Raw genomic sequence first — 21,102 nt, 5'->3', positions numbered from 1 at the left:
TGCACTGAAAGAAGCCTCAACATGCCAGCACTGCGAGTGTGTGTGTGTGTGTGTCACCTGAAGTGGTGTAGGATGGCGTTGAAGGCCAGGCCGTCCGCCCAGCTGGTGGTGAAGTTGAGCACATTGACGTTGTTATAGTTGCGGGTGCAGTTCCTCACCCAGCTCAGCAAAATCTTCTCACTGTTGGTCTGCTGAAGACTGGACATCACATCCTTCATGACGTCCTTGACCTACACACACACACACACACACACACACATACACACAGAGGTTTGTTAGACTATATTATTAAAGACTAGAGATGCACCGATTGCCGGCCAAGGACCAGAATTAGCCAGTTTTCCACATGATTGTTTTGATGTCACACTTACGGCGACTGATAATGTACCGTATTTTTCAGACTATAAGTATAAGTCGTATCAGTCCAAAAATACGTCATGATGAGGAAAAAAACATATATAAGTCGCATTTATTTAGAACCAATAGAAAACATTACCATCTCCAGCCGCGAGAGGAAGCTCTATGTCTTCAGTGTAGACTACAGGAGCACTGAGCAGCATAGAGCGCCCTCTCGCGGCTGGAGACGGTAATGTTTTCTCTTGGTTCATTTCTCTCGGTTCATGTCAAATTAATTTTGATAAATAAGTCGCACCTGACTATAAGTCGCAGGACCAGCCAAACTATGAAAAAAAGTGTGACTTATAGTCTGGAAAATACGGTATTTATGTCGTGCCAGATGAGGCTGAATGAGATACTTGTGCAGAAATCAAAACAAATGAGCACAACAGCACACACAGAAAGTTATAGACGCATACTGCGGTAGAAAAATAAAATGCATTTTTTACAATATGATTTAGGTACGCAAGACTAAAATGTTTCAACATGACTGTAATGTGATTTCATACGATAGTAAATCAATAAACAAGAAGTTACAATTAAGTGACTTGTATTTTAGACACAATAGACACAATTTCGCTGATGTAAATAGTTCCAGTTAAAGCCACAGCAGAACTGTTTAGTGTTTCTGAGCAACACAGCCGAGTTTGTTACTGAACAAATACACAGTGTTGAATGAATCGAGTGAGTCAATGATTCAGTAACTCATTCATAAAGACAGTCACTTGCATCATTTGTGAATGAATCAGCCGTTTGAATGAATCTGTTGAAGGACTAAATGACTCACTCATTTAAACAGTCATTTGCTGCCACCTATTGGGTTTTGTTTCATATTTAATGGGGTCATATGATGCAGTTAAAATGTTTCCTTTCTCTTTGGAGTGTTACGAGCTCTTGGTGCATGAAGAGGATCTGTAAAGGTGCAAAGACTAAAGTCTCAAAGTTAAGACTCTGCCACGTCCCCCAAAACGCCTCGTTTAAACACGCCCCCACATCTACATCACTATGTGGAAATATTTGCGTAATGCTGCCCAAATGTTCACGCAAAGAAAGGAGGTGTGGTTTCAGAAACCGCAGTTAGTGTCAGGGAGATGCTGTGTGTATCTAGGAGAAAGCAGAAGCACTTTATTTGTGCTTCTGAAAGTAGATGCATGTTTAAGATTACTTACAACAGAACTGCAAAGCATTTTATGGATGATCATTTTGTGAACCTAGGAGAGGTGGTAATGCAAAAAATATTCTTTTTGCATTGAAAAATGCAAAAATTTAATTGTAGTGTAATGTAATGTAAATGTAAAATGTAGTTATAGTTTTTAGAAAGAAAATTAGAATCAACAAAAATCGGAATCGGCAAGTCACGCTTACCAAAATTCGGTATTGGCCAAGAAATTTTTTTTGACATGATTTTACTAGTAAAAGCACATCAGATGTCCTTACGAATCAGTTTTTGTCATATTCACTTTTAACATTAGAACTTCAAAAGTAGCAAAACCAATATAAATATCAGAAATGTTTGCACATATTGAATCCAGATTTAAGAGCTGTGTGTGTGTGTGTGTGTTTTCTGACCTGCCAGTGCAGTATGATGCTCCAGATGAGTCCTAGAGTGAGCTTATGATTACCATCAACAATATCAGTCCCGCCGATATTCACCAGATCCACCTGAAAGAAAAATACATAAACAAACAAAACCGTAAAAAAGACATTTAAAAAATACTACAAATAAAATCAATATATATATATATAAATCATTAATAAATGTTTCTGGTTTAAAAAAAAGGTTCATTAGTGCACGTTAATTTGGGCAAGAAAGAAAAAAAAATAAAATAATACAAGAAAAATTACAAATGATCTTATACTAGAATACACTTTACAGGAAGGTTCAATTTCTTATTAAGTACACTAATTAACAAACTGAAAAGAAAAATTATTATTAATATCAGTTAATTTCAACATTTAATAACATTATTTAAATTAAAATGTACATCTGTTAATATTATTCAATGGACACAAGAAAACATGAACTAACAATAAACCATTGTATTTGTATTGCCCAACATTAACAAAGACACAATTTAGTTTCTTTGTTCAGTAACAGAGATACTGAATTGCTCATTGCTATGATGGGACTGTACAGCATTACCAAAAATTATTTTCATAATCTTTCAAATTGTATGTAATAACTCTCTCCACCTCTGAATTACTTTCTGACTAACATAACCACAGCTAAATATAGATCAGAGTCTGACCTACATTATTTCCAAGTAAACTCAAATATGTAACAGTTTCATACAGTATCACGTCCTTAATGCCGTTGCGTGCTTCCCTATGGAATATATAAACACACAGTTGCTTCTAAGCTGCTATTAGTGACTCAGAGAAAAGAGAGAGGCACTGAGAGAGGATCACGGGCCGCTGGCTGATGTGATGTGTGTGATTCTGTGTAAACATGCCTATCTGACAGGTGTAGATTAACCAAACCTACACTTACCATTCAAGCGTTAGACTTAAGCTGTCATGTTTGCTTAGAGTCACTCACTGCGTTTAGAGAGCCAGCTCAACCTCAACATAATCAGAGTGTAATATCCACAGAACGTAATCAATCAAAAGCAGCATCACTTAATGTGTTTCTGCATTTAAGAGAGATTACTGGTGGATCAGCAAACATCTGGACCAGGAGCGATGAGACATTAAAACACAGGAAACTGTGCTGTGTGAATATCCAGCGCTCCGCTAATGACAGAGTAATGATAGACACTTATATCAGCCAGGACAATTAATCATCCAACTTTAGGTTACTCTTTAAATGCTCAGTGTTTGCAATAGCTGTTGGTGCTTTTCTTTTGTTGTAGGGCTGTCAAACTTTGTGTGTGTGTGTGTGTGTGTGTGTGTGTGTGTGTGTGTGTGTGTGTGTGTGTGTGTGCTCTTGTTTTTGTGACATATCAGGACACAACTCTGTATAATGACATGGGTATGAGACAAGTATTACAAGGAGAGGGTGACTTATGAGGACATAACACATGTCCCCATTTATCTAAACGCTTATAAATCATCCAGAATGAGTTTTTTTGAGAAAGTAAAAATGCACAAAGTTTCCTGTGAGGGTTAGGGTTAGGTGTAGGGTTGGTGTAGGGCCATAGAATATACAGTTTGTACAGTATAAAAACCATTACGCCTATGGGATGAACCCATTTTCACAAAAACAAACGTGTGTGTGTGTGTGTGTTTGATTCTGTGCTTGTTTTATTTGTGTTTATTTGTTTATGTGTTTTGATGTGTGCTTGTGTTTGTGTGTTTATTTGTTTTTGTTTGTTATTGTTTTGTTTTTGTGTTTATGTGTCTGTGTGTGTTTATGTGTATTTGAGTGTTTATGTGTTTGTTTATGTGTGTTTGAGTGCGTGCGTGTTTGTTTGTTTGTGTTTATGTGCCTGTGTGTCTGTGTGTGTTCGAGTGTTTGTTTGTGCATGTTTATGTGTTTGTGTGTGTTTGTTTATGTGTGTTTATGTGTCTGTGTTTGTTTGTGTGTGTTTGAGTGTTTGAGTGTGTGTGTGTCTGTGTGTGTTCGAGTGTTTGTTTGTGCATGTTTATGTGTTTGTGTGTGTTTGTTTATGTGTGTTTATGTGTCTGTGTTTGTTTGTGTGTGTTTGAGTGTTTGAGTGTGTGTGTGTCTGTGTGTGTTCGAGTGTTTGTTTGTGCATGTTTATGTGTTTGTGTGTGTTTGTTTATGTGTGTTTATGTGTCTGTGTTTGTTTGTGTGTGTTTGAGTGTTTGAGTGTGTGTGTGTCTGTGTGTGTTCGAGTGTTTGTTTGTGCATGTTTATGTGTTTGTGTGTGTTTGAGTGTTTGTGCATGTTTATGTGTGTTTTGATGTTTGTGTGTTTCAGTGTTTGTTTGTTTGTGTGTGTGTATATGTGTGTGTGTTTGTTTATTAATTCATTCTTTAACATTATTTATGTTTTTAATTGTAGAAATTTGTGGGCAAAAAGTTAACTAACAGCTGAGAGAGCTGATAAACTGACAGACAGAAACACCACTATAAGAAATGCACAGCTAAGTGTTACATTTATTAATATGGGTTTATGTGAATAGTGTTCAGTTAAACAACAAAACGGTATTATGATAGCACTCAGTCCACTAAAGACAATGATCTGGAACATGAGTGAACATGCCAAATGTGCAAAGAAATGTTTGTGGCTCTGTTTGGGCTGTCTGACTCCAGGCCATCAAAGCATGAAGACAGGGGACATGTCGAAATGTAAAGACCTTGCCGTCAAAACTCCACACTAATGTCCCTAAAAGACACACAGGAACTGTAAAGTGTTTTAATTAGACTTCCCTTGCTGTACATTCCCTAGGCAATGTCTGTCATCTGATACGAGGCAAGAAATAAAAATAATTTTCTCCCGCAGCTGAAGCCCAGAGAGTCCCCCAGAAGCAAGGACACATGGGAAGGTAGAGAGAGAGACTCACGCTGTTCTGATGAAGGACCTGCAGCACGCGGTTGACGTTGTTGAGGGAGTGAACTCGAGTTGAGCCTCGCTCTTTGGTCTGAGAGAGAGAGAGAGAGAGAGAGAGAGAGAGAGAGAGAGTAAGGCCAAAACAGTGCTCTAGTATTACTGTGTTTCTGAACATGCACATGCAATGCCTTGGAATAGTGTTGAGCAAAATAAATTAACATTCAAAGTTTTGGGTTGGTGTGACTTTTTTTACATAAAAAAAAAAAAATCTTACTAAGGCTGCGGTAATTTGATAAAAATCAGTGTTGTGAAATATTATTATTTAAACTGTACATATTAAATCTGAATATACTGTAAAATGTCATTTATTTCTGTGATCAAAGCTGATTTTTCAGCTTCATTACTTCATTACTGATCTTCAGAAATCAGTATAATATAGCGAAACATTTCTGATTATTACAATGATAAAAACGTGTGCTGTTTTGTTCTCTTTTTTTCATGAATAGAAAGAAAATATTTTATAAATGTCTTTACTCTCAATTTTGATCATTTTAGCACATCCTTGTTAAAAAATATATATTTTCTCTCCATAAATAAAATAAAATAAAAAATGCACTAACCTCAAACTTTCCCCCCTTTCCGAATACATTTCATATAAATCTTGACATGTATTGTATTTGCTGAAAAATTACTTGAAGGTGCCCCCTCCCCCAATCAGAAGAACCATTTCAACCAAAGTTAGTTTCCTATTTGATTTGTAATATTTGATGCAACAATTTAAAATCCACACTTTTTTCAACACCGATTTCACTAAATGAACAAAAAGCATATGACCGAATCCAATTTCGAAAGAGCCAGTTTAAAAACGATTCAAACCTGAATGACCAAAATCATCATTAGGAAATGTTTAATAAATAAATATTTGATAAATTACTACCTAGACCTACCTTACAGTACTGTAATGTAAATACTATCACATAATCATTCAGTCTCACAGTCTGATATCCCATACCATTCACTCCACCAAAATAAAGGTGTGCTACTTTACATAAGAGCTTCATCTGACACGAGGCGATGCTGTGAGAATGAAACACTAATCACGAGTGATGAAGATGAAGCCCACAGCCTCTGTGTGTGTGTGTGTGTGTGTGTGTGTGTGTGTGTGTGTGTGTGTGTGTAACTCTAAATCAGTGTTTGTTTGAGGCTAAATATAACACACCATTCAGACACATTACACTCGACTCACTATTTAAAGCATCCCAACCATCACACACACACACACGCACGCACGCACCAGTGTGTTTCCCGTCAGCCCCTCCAGGAGATCGAGGAGTTTTCTGCCGTCTCTCAGGTCAGAGAACATGTCTTTGATGGGCGTCTTCCCCGTCTACAACACATAACAGTAAAGTTAAACGCACATTAAAAATCATCTTTTCCTCGTTGTTTTACTAAATAATCATATATCACATAGTAATAAACAACTAAATGTTCCTTCACGTTTTATATTATACAATTAAAATATAAAACAAATAAATCACAACAAAAATTGCTAATTATTATTTGATAATTATATTACAGTAGTCAACATTTGAAGTGGATCAAAAACAGAGAAGAACAGATATTGTTTTGGTTTTAGGACAACTTTGATGAATGCTTTTGATCCACTTCAAATGTTGACTACTGTAATTTTATTATGAATAATAGCATATTTACAGCAATAAATATATTAGAAATGCCATGTAGAAACAGCTTTTGACAACAAACTAATCGCTGAATCAAGTTTTGAAAGTGAAAGTGGGAAGTCAACCCAAGAACTGACTTATAGTTATCTCTATATTACCAGGACACAAGCACATGCAGCATGTAAATGATTGATCACACACACACACACACACACACACACACGGTGCAGTGCACAGATGTGTTTCACTCTGGTCCTCATGAGACACCTGGAGATCTGCTTCGGTGCTCACACTGAACATAGTGTGAACCATTAAAAAAATAGAAATAACAATAGTCATAATAGTACTATTGCACTTAATTAAAATAAACAGGATAATACGGTTATATTTTAAACTAATAAAATAACTATTGAATAAAATACAATTATTTTCTAGCATGCTTAAAATGCAGTGCTAAGATTTAAACGTTAATTGTATTTTTTTTTACTTTTTTCTTTTCTTTTGTCTTTACCTACTCTTTATTTTTTTATTTTTTGCTGTAGTTTTTATTGTGGTGGGTTGCACTGCCGGTTTCACCAGTGAATGAAATGTCACAGCTGTGTGTTTTGCTCTGAAACAGGCAGCACACAGCCTAGATGTGCCCTTACACAGTACTACAGTTACAGTCGATCTAAAACTGTGCATTAACACCATCATTGTGCATTGACCGCTCTCAACTGTGTCGTACACAAATGAGTTGTTCTGTGGGTGTTTTCCTTCACATGCAAACGTAAGCGTTGTTTGCTCTCTTTAGCATTAACTGCGTGAGAGAGTGATGTAATTAAAGTGAGAGAGAGAGAGCAGAGCTCTGTGACCTCAGACACCAAACACCACTGCAGGAAACCAAACCCTGATCTGAGTCTATGTGCATCACAAGCTTCAGATACTTACACAATTTAAAATAAAAGTTTTTCTATGTGAATATATATGATGCAAGTTATTCCTGTGTATTTCCAGCATAATTACTCCAGTCTTCAGTGTCACATGATCCTTCAGAAATCATTCTTGATCTTGTTCTGTGCAGTATTTTTGTGGGAACTTCTTTCTTTATATTTTCTTTTATAAGACGCAGAAGGTGGAGCGGTGTTATTAATACAGTTTAATCTGTATGCCATCCCTAACAAGCACTTCAGCATCATCGAGTACATTCACAATACACCGCCGATGAAGCTGAGATCAGCCATCGAAACAGAAGTCCAGAGGTTCAGCCGAGCTCGCTCTTACCTTGGAGAACTGTGCGTTGATCCACTTCGTGAAGGTTTTTTTCTGTACGGCATCATGTTCATCTGAAAAACAACAGAGAAGAGAGGGGTAAGTGGGTCAGTAAGAAGGCAATATGGTGTGAATGAGAAACACTGCTTTCACTTCCACAAACTAAAAAAAAAAAAAAAGTTAATTTAACTGAATTAAATGGCTACATCTTCTGTGTACAATTTAATTCAGGGACAAATCCTCAGTAAGCAAATGGGTTTTGATTCTTAATTTATTAATTGCAATTAGATTAGGCCAATACTAGAAGCAGACTGCAAACCTGTAATCATTTCTTTCTTCTGTCGATCACACACGATTATATTTTAAAGAATTTTGGTAACCAAACATAGGTTGAATTTCATAGTATGAAATAATATATTATAGAAGTCAATGGCTATCAGCATTTCTTTGGTTAAAAACATTCTCTTTTGCATTCAAAAGAGAGTCATACATGCTAATTTTTTCACAAGGTGTATTTTTTGGTGAATTATCTTTTTAAATGTTATGGATAGTTGTGTAATGCTGCTCAGTGTCTTAATTACACCCAGTCCACACAGTCCTGCAGTTTCCACCCTGCAATCTCCACGTGGGTCTGCTCTTAACTAGAGGCCTTTTAAACTAGCTACTCATTGACAGACTTTTTTAAAATCACTAGAAACCTTGAGGTGTAGGTCAAGTAAGGGACCAATACGATGCTTTCTTGTCACTGTCAATCAAAGCACAGGAGGCGGAGTCTGTCTAATGCAGCATCATGTCAAAACATTACAGCATTAGTGTCACATTGTGTCTGCTGTCATTATATATCCCTGTTTGAATCCATACAGGGCCTGATCCACGAAGGACAAGATTCCCACACACACACAACAAAAATCAGTGTGTAACCAGCGTGAACCCTAAAGGGATCAAAGGTTAAGACCACCAGCCTGCTGGGTCGCCTGCTCTTTTGAGAATGTGTGTGTGTGTGTGTGTGTGTGTGTGAGTGTGAGTGTGAGTGTGTGTGTGTGTGTGTGTGTGTGTGTGTGTGTGTGTGTGTGTAGATGAGGGCCAGAAAGCCAGGAATGCGCTACAGGCAACCAAAACGGTGTAAAGTGAGAAACAATCTCTCACACACAGGAAGGAACTGATCATCGTCCCTATAAATCATGCAGATATCACTGGTCATCTTTATAGGAATTTGTGAATCTCATTAATACGGTCAAAATCAGGAAAAAAGAACTGTAGGAAATTAAAGACCACTGTTAACTGCATTTTCATGACCATTCATAAAAAAACATATGCCTCACAATTCTCCTCCCTATAATGTAAATAAAAATATAATAATCTCATTCTCGTTACAAAATACCAAATATATGTATATATAAAGTAATATTTTAATTTGCTCTGATTGTGTATGTGTAAATCGTGTTATTTGCAATGTGTGACCACCAACACATGCTTGTGGCCTGAACATGTTTCCTTGAGATTCACCTGCAGACCCCAATCTGATTTAACAATCGCCAGAAACAAGCAGTGATGAACACACACATCCTGCTCTAGAACTCTTATCACACTCACAAGCAAACACTTGCCTTTTATCTAAACCCTGACATTCCTCGAGTGGCTCACAACCCCGCTCTTTACAAACACTGTGTGTGTGGGAGTGTGTTATGAGTGCCCATCAAGCTACACTGCTCCAGACCGACTGACTGAAGCCATTTCTGCTATGCTGGATGAGCACAACTGAATCACAACATGCTCTGTGTCCTTTAGTAATCCAGAGAATGGCTGAGGCCAAAGTTCACCAAAGACCAGCACACTACTGTCAGCATGAGACGAACTGTCTCCATGATTAGCAACAGGGCTCAGTTTATAAGCAAAAAAAACAAGGCAAACAATTCCCATAGACTTAGAATGAAGGAAGGACCGGAACTGTATATAGAGACCAGATTTTATGCTTTATAAACATTCCAGTTCACGTGTGTGTGTGCTTTTTGATCACATCTGCACAGGACCTGCTTATAGGAGATATATTTTGACATGGGACATTCCATAATGCATTAAATTTCCATAATTGAGGCAGCGTTCCTCCTCCAGTGTGAACGCCTGCCCGAGCTTGTCTGTATGAAGGCAGAGGGAGGAAAAGTCATATCATAAAACAACAACAACTTTCATGTACTTAGTTTAAAACGCCAAGTGGAAATACAGTAACATTCACTTCATCTCAAGTCCACTTTCTGAAGCGTCCCTGCAAAAATTACTCAAAAAACTAAATCATCATAATTATGACACCACAAGTTTAAGACCATTGACATATGACCCGCCCACATTTACATGTGCAATCCTATTTAACATTCTGCGACTTGACTCGCTCTGATAAACAACACTACAGCTATAGTAATCAATGAAACCTCCACAACAAAATCCATCCACACATTTGTTTGGTCTGTGCAGATTTCTCTCCTGATACAGATTAAATGATTCTTCACTACAGGAAGCAATATTATGTATAGAGGATGATTTGGCCAGAAGCAAATGTTTTAAGTTAAAAACGTCTCAGGGTTGGGGCGATAGACGATGCCATAGGGATTTGTGGTGTCACGCCGTGCCTCATCCCGTGTACCTCAACTTGTGGATTATTGTGATGTTTTTATCAGCTGTTAGGACTCTCATTCTGACGGCACCCATTCACTGCAGAGGATCAGTTGGTGAGCAAGTTATGCAATGCTACATTTCTCCAAATCTGAAACAAACTCATCTACATCTTGGATAATCTGGGTGTAAGTGAATTTTCAGCAAATGTTTATGATGTTTGAATGGTGTAGTCCGTTTCATTTCCATGAGATGTTTCAAATGGTCCATTTCAATGAATCAGTTCAACAATTTGTGTGCATCACTCAAAAAAATTCACAGAAGCCTGTGTTTAAACCAGAGCTTTACTATATTTGACTCGTAGCAGTAAAGTCTTACTGGCTAGAATGGCGCAAAAGCTATAGTTCTGAAAACACAGATTCAACCTCACAGCACACTTCATACTAAAGATCTGACTTGAACATTATCACACTCAATAACACACCAACACTACAGGAACACAAACACACCTGTACCTAGGGTTAAAACACAGCCGCCTACCTCTGAGCTTCACACTCTGTGTAGCCATGGAGTCATAAACCAACAGATGACGGAGAAAAGCAAAGAGACGACCAAACAAATGGTCCTGTCCAACTTCACATTTCTGTCTTCTCTACACTCAGATATAGTCAAGAGCGTCAGAGAAACGAGGGCGAGCGGGCGGGAAGGAGGTGGGCACTGGGCATGCATGTTGTGCTCCACTGGTAGAAGACACACACCTCTCTGTGGAACGGCATCTCAGCATGCATAAGAGCGAGAGCATGACCGACTCTGTGGGTCACCCCGACAACCATATGGCAGGTCACCGTGACGACCAAAGAGAATGTGATGGAATGGAATGTTGGAACTATAAAATTTCTTTAAAGAATACATTTGAAAGGTTAACTATTATTTGATAAAAGTATTTTACTAATGCATTAAATAACATAACACTACTATAAATAAACATTTTATATATAAAAATATAATAATTATTACAAACTTCACAACAAATGACAACTTATTGTAAAGTGTTAGCAATATTTTATTAACATTTTTATTATTTTTTTTATTTTTATTACATTTAAAAAAAAATAGTGAACTGACAATGGGTCAGTCAATGGGCCGAGGGGAGGCAAGCCTATGTACACACACACACACACACACGTATATATATACATAGTAATATACATATAAATATATATACATATATACATATAAATATATATACATATATACATATAAATATATATACATATATATACATATATATACATATATATATATACATATATATACATATATATACACATATATATATATACATATATATACATATATATACATATATATATATATATATACATATATATACATATATATACATATATATACATATATATATATATATATACATATATATACATATATATATATATATATATACATATATACACGTATATCAATTAATGTGTTAACACGACAATAACGCATTAAATATATATATATTGAAAAACTAAATTCAAATTTTCTACTTAAATATTATACAAATACAAATTTAAAAGGAATAATTTCAGTTAGGTAGAAAAAAGCTTTAGGCTTCTCTCCGGATGACAAAATATTATGCACATTTCTTCAGAGCAATTAGTCTTACATCATCGCATTTTGTGTGCTATATATATATATAAGAAATATTAATATTACAGACTTCACCTCTTATATATAATTGTATATTGTACATGAGATTTACATATGTACACTACCTCTGATAAAACTTGAAGCAGCAACACACACACACCTAAAACACAATGACTGTACCACACACATTATATACACAATAATACTCACAAACATCCAACAGCTCAACTTATATCACACTCTTACAATCACAACACACAGCCTGATCTGAGTCTAGATGATCTCAATGTGCATGTACAAGCTTCAGAATAACCTGCAGCCGAAACGAAACGTCTGAAAAGTGCACAAGAGCTTTGTGAATCAGGAAGTAAAAGAGTGCGCTCTTACCTAACTCAGGAAAGGAAAACTTCTTCCTCTGTTTTCTAAAAAAGCTGCGCTTTCTCCACGACAACCACTTACTCATGTTCATAACGTTCACTCCATAGAGGAGGAGAATGAGAAGATGGGGAGATATACAAGAGAAAACAATGTACAGGAACTTCAGATGATGTCCGAGAAGAGTGATGCTGCTGCATGCAATGCATGCTGGGAGTAAACGGAGAAACTGTGGTGGGTTTCTCTCAAACCAGTGTTTGTCAATTAAACGCCCTTCACATCCTGTCAGAGACATGCACCAGACATCTCTGAGAGAAACAAGCAAGTACTAAAGCACAAACACCTGATGAAATCATTCAAAAATTAGATCAACTTCTTGTTTCCTTTTTTTAAACACACATCAAAATAAAAAAATGCTTACTCTTAAACACACACTTGTTGCTAGTGATGGAGCAATCAAGAGACTACAGCTGTGCTTCAAAACCTTGCATGTCGCCCATCTAGACAACACTTTTGGGCAACGTGCTCAAACTTGTCACAAAATCTAGTGCTCTGCCACAACCAAGACATTTAGCAATAGCCTACATATATCACCTGCAGACAGGACTTCAGTGCAACACATCTCTATCTACACAGATTCTGAAGCTATAGACTCTAAATAATCAGAATAAGCATCTCAACATTTATCAAGTGTCACAGAAAGTGTCAGCAGACAGTGGTTTTGGATGGCACTCGCCCAAAAAATTAAGAAACGACCCCCTCACACATCAAGGAACTTAGCTGCTGTACCACGGGTGCAGCTGGCGCACTGATATTACACAGCTCCTGAAAATAGTCCCGGCTAGTTTGTGTAGTTGTAACAATAGCAGAGTTGCATTGTGATATTGTGAGTGCACACAAATAAAAGTAGCCCCTCTGCAGTTATGAATGATGTATTACTCTTATGAGCAAAAATGACGGCATATCGACTGAAAAAAATGCAAGTGATCACGCTGGCACCTCCATGTCCTGAAGCATCTCTGCACAAATTATTGGATATAGCGCACATTTATCTAGGTTTAACATTTAAACTGTAACATTATGCTGACCAGATTATTAGTTAATAATTTATGTAATAAGTCAATATTGCCAATATGGACAGCGATTTAAAAAAAAAGTGAACTTGTAAAACTGCGGTGTTAAATGTAGGGGTGTAAGAAAATATCGATACACGGGAGTATAGCAATATTTATTTATTTATTGCTAAGGTTTGCATATGGTGGTGTTTTTAATGACAGTTTCCTTACAATATATACTTTTCCTAAAATAAGAAATATCCCAATACATCGCCTTGCTTACAGTATTGCAGTGTATTGCAATATATCGCATTGCAACCCCTGTATCGTGATACATATCGTATCGCTAGATTATTGGCGATACATAGCCCTAGTTAAATGTGATGTGGTCGAAAATTTATGTGCACCTAACATTTGTGCTGGTGCACCGAAGAAAAAAAGGTTAGGCGCACCAGTGCAACCATTGCACCTGGTCATTTTTGAGCGAGATGCTAATGGTCTTATCAGATTCAATGATCTATGCTAAGCTAAGTGCTACCACCAGGCCCGGAGATCGTCTGAATGAATTAAAAAAAGCTCAGCTCAAGTAAAACTCAACTGTTCAACTCTAGGGGAGTTAAACGGAAAAAAAAAGTGGAGTGTTCCTTTAAAAAAACCAAGCAAGTTGTCTAGCAAGATCAAATCTTCATAGGCATAAAACTACAAAGCTATTAACCTAAAAAAATAAATAAAAAAAACCTTTGAAGGCTAACATTTTAGTGAGTCAGCCAACTGGAAAGTAGGCACAAAACTATCAAGCTAGCTATAACCTCAATGAAAAAAATAGTATCATGGTTAAGTCATTGCTAATTTTCTATGACATGTTCAGCAGCCTTGTTGTTTATATTATTGGTTTTAAAAAGAACTTGATGACTAATCATCTGCCATATTTTCCAGTTGTAGTTATTGGTATCAGCAAAATCCACTATTGGTTGACCTGTAATTATATATATATATATAAAGTCAAAACATTTTTGTTGTAAGCCCTATGTACGAAATGTCTCACAAACCTTGCAAGCTGCCTACCTAGACAACATTTTGGGGCAGAGTATCTATTATGAGCACCACAAAACCTAGTGGGTTGTCCACAGACAGCACTGGTGAGCATCACAGGTGCCACATGCATTTAAAACATACAGAGATTGCCCCTAAACATGAGTCTAAGTTTCCCAGGTGTAGGCTAAACACAGCTTATGTGTTTTCCACTGACTTCTCGAACCCCAGAGCAGCATCTGTTGCGCGCTCCTATCGGACACGGGTGACTCATTAGGGTTAGGGCTGGGCAGACTCGGCAGGGGGTCTGAAAACACATGGCCTATGGACTCATCTGTTGACTCTGTTCTCCTCTGTGTGGTGCTGCGAAGGTCAGGACGCGTTACAAACAACTGAACAAACACACACATACAGAAAACAGGAACAGAAAGGACTGCAGAAGGTCGATTTCCCTTTCGTTTTCACTTTGCACTTTTGAATGAAGGACACTGGGATGGGTTCACTCTCACACGAGTCACATCCTTTACTGTCTTGTGTCGAGAAAATTGTGGGCTGGTGTGTGTATTTATATTTTAAGCAACAGGAATTGACAACGCAATGTCAACTTAGACTTTAATTACTGGTAAGTGCACACATTTTCAAATATGTATATAATAAACACACTTTATTTAAAATATTTTATGAAGTACTATGAATTATAATACTAACATAGTGTGCACTTTTTTTGCACAGATTGATCATTTCGCTTCATAAGACCTTAATACATCATCGAGAGACTTTGCTATTAATTTTGTGTTGCCTGTATATGTTTTGACTCTCAAAGTGTCTGTTGCCATTGGCTAACATTTTATGAACCACCAAGAACCACAGTTTCAGCTAAAAATCTTTACTGTTCTAATGAAGAAAAAAAGACACCAACATCTTTGGGACGCCTGAGGGTGAGAAATCAACAGCAAATGTTCATTTTTACGTGTACTTTCCCTTTAAAAACATTTGATACAGTGGCAAATTAGACTTTAGCAGTGAACTATCATATGAAAAACCTGAACTTTGTCACATTTTGGATGGATAAAGAGGGTGTAGTCTGCATGATCAGGGTAAAGTGATGTTCCCAGCATGCACTGCTCCACACCCTGATTCATGATCAGTGCATGTGAAATTCACCACGTTCCTCTTTCTTCACTCTGTCTGACTCAGAGAGACCTTAACACAAAACTCAGTGTAAAAACAACAGCCATTCAGTCCAAAAACCACATAAAACTATAACAATTTCAGAAACCAAATACATTATGAAGTTTTATGTCAGCATGGAGCCAAAAACGCATTTGTTTAAAAAACTGCTGGACATTAGCTAAAGCTAAACTCCCAGAACACGTTCAGCTTTTTTGGTGTACCCAGCTCAGATCCATATAAGGGATAGTTCACCCAAAAATTAATATTCTGTCATTCCAAGCCCACAAGGCTTTAATTCATAATTAATATTTCTAATGTTCTTTCATCATTCAAACCAAAACTTTGACCCTTTAAAAAAAAAGTTCATAAAGACGTTGTAAAAGTAATCCATTTCAACGGAGCGGTTTATTCCAAGTCTTCTGAAGAGACACAATCACTGAATATGGATTTAAGTTAAGCTTTTATTCATTCATAAACATTGAGCAACACATAGAGCACGTCAAACAAGGTAAACAGATGCTCAACTCAAGAACACAAAAACATAAAAGTGTTAACATTATCTTCATTTGTGTTCTAAAGGTCTCATGAGTTTGGAACAATATGAGATTAAGTAAATGATAAGTGTTAATTACTGGGTGAACTTTAAACTACATTATTCACTCTATGTACAGAAACAGTGAAGAGCATTTCAAACGAGCAAACACACACACACACACACACCTTACACCAGCCTAAGCTGTTTTTTCTTCATAGCCCAGTTAAGAGCAAGTCTGGCCAGGCTGTGAGACCATTTATACCAGCTAAGACCAGCAAACCAGCTTGGGTTTCTCACTATATATGAGAAACTCTGAGCATTATGTTGACACTTACATTGTCACTACAGCAGTCGTTGTATTTACACCGGATATAAGGATGACACTCTCTGAACAAACAGATCAGATTTCATCACTTACAAAACAACAGTGCAGACGGTCAGGTCAGTCCCCAAGATCACAGACAACAATAATTAACAGAACCAAAGCAAACTTCACACACAAATGATGTGGACGTGCTGGCAGACAGGAGAGGTGCACACACACACACACACACACTCCCGTTTACATATTATCCAAAGCAGACTTTCGATCAAATCTCAACTGTTCTCTACCAAGGTCACTGGCCTTCAGAGCAAATTAAGTAGGTGTGTGTGTGTGTGTGGATATGTGTGTGTGCGCATCTCCTTAAACATTTTGGGGACAAATTTGCCCAAAAGTGAGCTAAATCTGACAAAACCTCATTTTAGGCACATGCTCATTTTAAAAAGTCTAAAAATAAAGTAATTGAAGGTTTTAAGTGTGTGTTGCACCAAAGCACATAACTTATTTCACACACGGTCACTGTCTCCAGATGTATAGCTCTCACACACACACTCTCTCTCCATAATGAAAGCTCTGAATATAGACTTTCCCTTTCTCAGCTCACCACACCCTCCTCAGACATTCACACACACACACACACACACACACACACACACACTGGTGGTGACATCAGTCAGCACGAGGCAATGCAGGAACGCTCTTCACTTCTCTCCATTTCTTCTGGCCTTTCTTTCATGCTTCTTCATTTGTTGAACTCTTATTAGCGGTGGTGTTGTTTACCAAGTCAGACTTCACTTGCTACTCACTAAACTGATTTTTTTTCTGCTTCACGTATGCACTTTTCAACAATGTATTATTTGCCTACATTTCAACTAGTATTTCCAATCCCTACTTTTGTTTACGAAAGTAATTAAATTTTAACCATTTGATGGAACCGTAACTTTACGAAGCTACAAGAATACTTTATGTGCACAAAGAAAACAAAAATGATGGCTATATACAACAACTCTTCTACTCTTTCAGGCATCTATACACACTAAATTCCCACACGTGTGTGTGTGTGTGTGTGTGTGTGTGTGTGTGTGTGTGTGTGTGTGTGTGTGTGTGTGTGTGTGTGTGTGTGTGTGTGTGTTTTGAATGAAGTGACTGCTGACTGCTTTCCTCTCAGTCAGATGAATGATAAATCATTTTGGGAGTTCTGAGTGAGTCGACATTTTCCACACAGTGAAGTTTAGTGTGGGCTTCGGGTCTCTCAACTGGACACACACACACACACACACAGAGAGGCCAGTCAAGATGGAGTTTAATGAGGCCCAAAACAATAGACAAGCTATTTGGTGCTTCCTGCTTCTATTACTACAGTTTCTCATTCAGTGATATCCTGAACACATCCTGGTCACACACACACACACACACAAGCCGGACAATGACAGCAGCAGAACACAGAGAGAGAGAGAGAGATGTGTGTGTAATGAGATCGCCTTGGGTGAGTTTCCTTTATTTGCTTACACTGTTTTCCATGGTTCAGGGTTTCAGGTGACACACAAACACATGGTGTCTATTTCACAAGCACAATCTCAGGTAATAAGGTCACTGAACTCTCGGCAGGGCGTCTCAGAACAGAGATACCCTTCACTGGGTCAGTCTCGCCCTTTACCCAGCATGCTCCGAAAAACCTCGAGTCAGAGGACACGCTGAGATATAAAGTCACATTGCAAACTCTGAACTTACATTGCGAGATATAAAGTCACAATTACGAGACAAAAGAAAATGCAGTTATCGTCTTTTTCTTTTTATCAGTTTTACACTGCAGGGTTTCTATGAAGTCCTGCTGTATACACAACCAAAACACACTCTCCTTCACTAGTCAACCAATGGTCACTGATTTCACTTCCTCACTTTCACTTTTTAAGAGTTGTCAGCTGACAGAACACACCAGTAATAGGAAAGCACACACAGGTCAGAGACGTCACACCTATGGAGCTCCCATTGTTCATTCAAAGATCATGCACAGAGACACACAAAACTACAGTGTGTGCAGAATTATTGGGCAAGTTGAAAATCAGTTGAGATCACTTTTGTTTTTTTTAAGCACATTTGACCAATTCCAAACCACATTAATCTTAACTACTATTGATTTTGTATTTACTCATTTATAAGCGATATATAATTGTCCATGAAGGCTGGGAGTGAAAAATTAAGTTTTGGGAGATAATTTTTAGTCCAACTCTGCAAGACAGACTTTTCAGGATAGGAGATGAACTCCCAAAACTTTCTGCCAGATTCTTGAAGACAAAAGGATGTGATGCTGGTCCTTCAAGACCCACACTCAACTTATCAGTTTATAAAGTCTATTAAAATCAGTTCTTTGTGTATTTTGCAACACTTAGCTTGTGATTCTTAATAAGTGAGGGTCATGTTTTAGGACTTTTTACCCAAGCAAAGTCTCTGAGAACCTCACATTGCACTTGGAGACTCCAGGTAGGCTGCAGTTCTGGATAATGGTAGCGCTGGAGACTAAATGTTATCTGATGGCTTTACACCTAATTCTTCACATGAATTCCTAATTCTTTTACAGTTAACGTTTGTCTTTTCTTCTCCACCTGTTTTTACCGTGCTGACCCATTGAGCATTTCGCTGTCCAATGGTCATGCCTTACCTTTGCAAATTCTAATATTGCATTATGGGCATTTAATAATAATAATATATATATATATATATATATATATATATATATATATATATATATATATATATATATATATACACACACATATATCCAGTTTTATAAATACAATGTCACATTACATCTTGTGCACAGACCAATAGTCTTGTGTGCTTAGTGTGTGATCGTCATTGCTAGGAAAGTTTTTGGTTTAAATTGTGTGTCTTACCCTGGTTAATACGTGCTGAAAGTGGCGCTTGGTTTTGCGTTTGCCTATCGCGGGACTGCCTGGTTTCGATCTGCTAAATAGTGAGGCGTGGCCAAAGCCAGTGAAAGTACTTAATTAGCTGTTTAGAAAGCACTTGTCAGAAGAAACAGTCGAGCTACAGAGAAGGACAGCAGCTTGTGAGTGTTTTGCCTTGTTTTCTCATCAGACTAGTGTGAGACTGCTCTGCTCTTGGTTACTGAAGCCCTGCGACTAGCAAGAACAGCTTCAAAATCCTCGGTACTCATCTTACTGGACCTTTCTGCTGCTTTTGACACTGTTAATCACCAGATTCTCCTGTCCACCCTCAGAAAGATGGACATCTCTGGAACAGCACTCCTGTGGGTTAAGTCCTACCTCTCTGACAGATCCTTCAGTGTGTCTTGGAGGGGTGATGTTTCAAAGTCACACCACCTTGCTACTGGGGTTCCTCAAGGCTCAGTACTTGGACCACTTCTCTTCTCAATCTACATGACATCATTAGGATCTGTCATTCAGAAGCATGGCTTTTCTTATCACTGCTACGCTGATGACACCCAACTCTACCTCTCATTCCAACCAGATGACCCGACGGTAGCTGCTCGCATTTCATCCTGTCTGAGTGACATCTCTAGCTGGGTGAATGACCATCACCTTCAGCTTAACCTCACGAAGACAGAACTCCTGGTGATTCCAGCTAACCCATTGCTTCATCACAACTTCTCTATACAGCTGGGCTCATCAACCATTACTCCTTCGAGGACAGCTAGAAACCTAGGAGTTGTGATAGATCATCAGTTAAGCTTCACAGACCACATTGCTACAACTACCCGGTCCTGCAGGTTTGCCTTATACAACATTAGGAAGATTAGACTCTTCCTGTCAGAGCAAGCAACCCAACTTCTTGTCCAAGCTCTTGTTCTCTCCAGACTGGACTATTGTAATGCTCTCCTGGCGGGCCTTCCTGCAAGTACTGTCAAGCCTCTGCAATTGATCCAGAATGCAGCAGCGAGGGTTGTCTTCAATGAGCCAAAAAAAGCTCACGTTACTCCGCTCCTCATCAGGTTACACTGGCTACCAGTAGCTGCTCGCATCAAATTCAAGGTACTGATGCTAGCCTACAAGACGACCACTGGCACGGCACCAACTTACCCAAACTCATTGGTTAAATCTTATGTGCCCTCCAGAAGTTTGCAATCTGCAAGTGATCGACGCCTTGTGGTACCATCCCAAAGAAGTTCAAAATCACTCTCAAGGACCTTTTCCTGGACTGTGCCCAGCTGGGGGTATGACCTCCCAATCTCAATTCATACAGCTAAGTCTTTACTCATTTTCAAGAAACAGCTAAAGACTCATCTTTTTCGCCTGCACTTAACCAACTAACACTAGCACTTTTCCTTTTCTTGTCTTTTAATTTAAAAAAAAAAAAAAAAAAAAACTACCTTTGCGTTCTATACTAGACTAACTGAGACTTGTCATGGCACATGTATACTGTTGTTGTTCTCTTGTTGACCTGACTGCTTCTATTGTTCTCATTTGTAAGGCGCTTTGGATAAAAGCGTCTGCTAAATGATTAAATGTAAATGTAAATGTTAAATGTAGATGTCACTGCAATAGAAATGGACCAGACCATCCAATCAAAAGTCTGGCTCT

The 21,102-nt window shown here is 37.9% G+C and overlaps 1 protein-coding gene across 3 annotated transcripts in view; it reads right to left on the bottom strand.

Annotated features, from left to right (window-relative positions):
* The window catches only part of utrn (utrophin), a 194,525-nt gene extending 181,802 nt beyond the window's left edge, over positions 1–12,723 (bottom strand). For all 3 annotated transcript variants that reach the window (XM_059527222.1, XM_059527223.1, XM_059527225.1), the window contains exons 1-6: positions 12,436–12,723; positions 7,798–7,859; positions 6,147–6,239; positions 4,866–4,943; positions 1,966–2,058; positions 58–230 (exon numbers count right to left, since the gene is read on the bottom strand). In XM_059527222.1, coding sequence (XP_059383205.1) covers positions 58–230; positions 1,966–2,058; positions 4,866–4,943; positions 6,147–6,239; positions 7,798–7,859; positions 12,436–12,718 — 782 coding nt within the window. In that variant the 5' untranslated portion in view covers positions 12,719–12,723. The remainder of the gene's footprint in view (positions 1–57; positions 231–1,965; positions 2,059–4,865; positions 4,944–6,146; positions 6,240–7,797; positions 7,860–12,435) is intronic.
* Between the last annotated feature and the right edge of the window lie 8,379 nt (positions 12,724–21,102).

Source organism: Carassius carassius, chromosome 37, assembly GCF_963082965.1.
Source record: "Carassius carassius chromosome 37, fCarCar2.1, whole genome shotgun sequence".
Classification (NCBI taxonomy): domain Eukaryota; kingdom Metazoa; phylum Chordata; class Actinopteri; order Cypriniformes; family Cyprinidae; genus Carassius; species Carassius carassius.
Note: the sequence above shows the minus strand (reverse complement) of the source record. Positions and strands in the feature narration are given on the sequence as shown.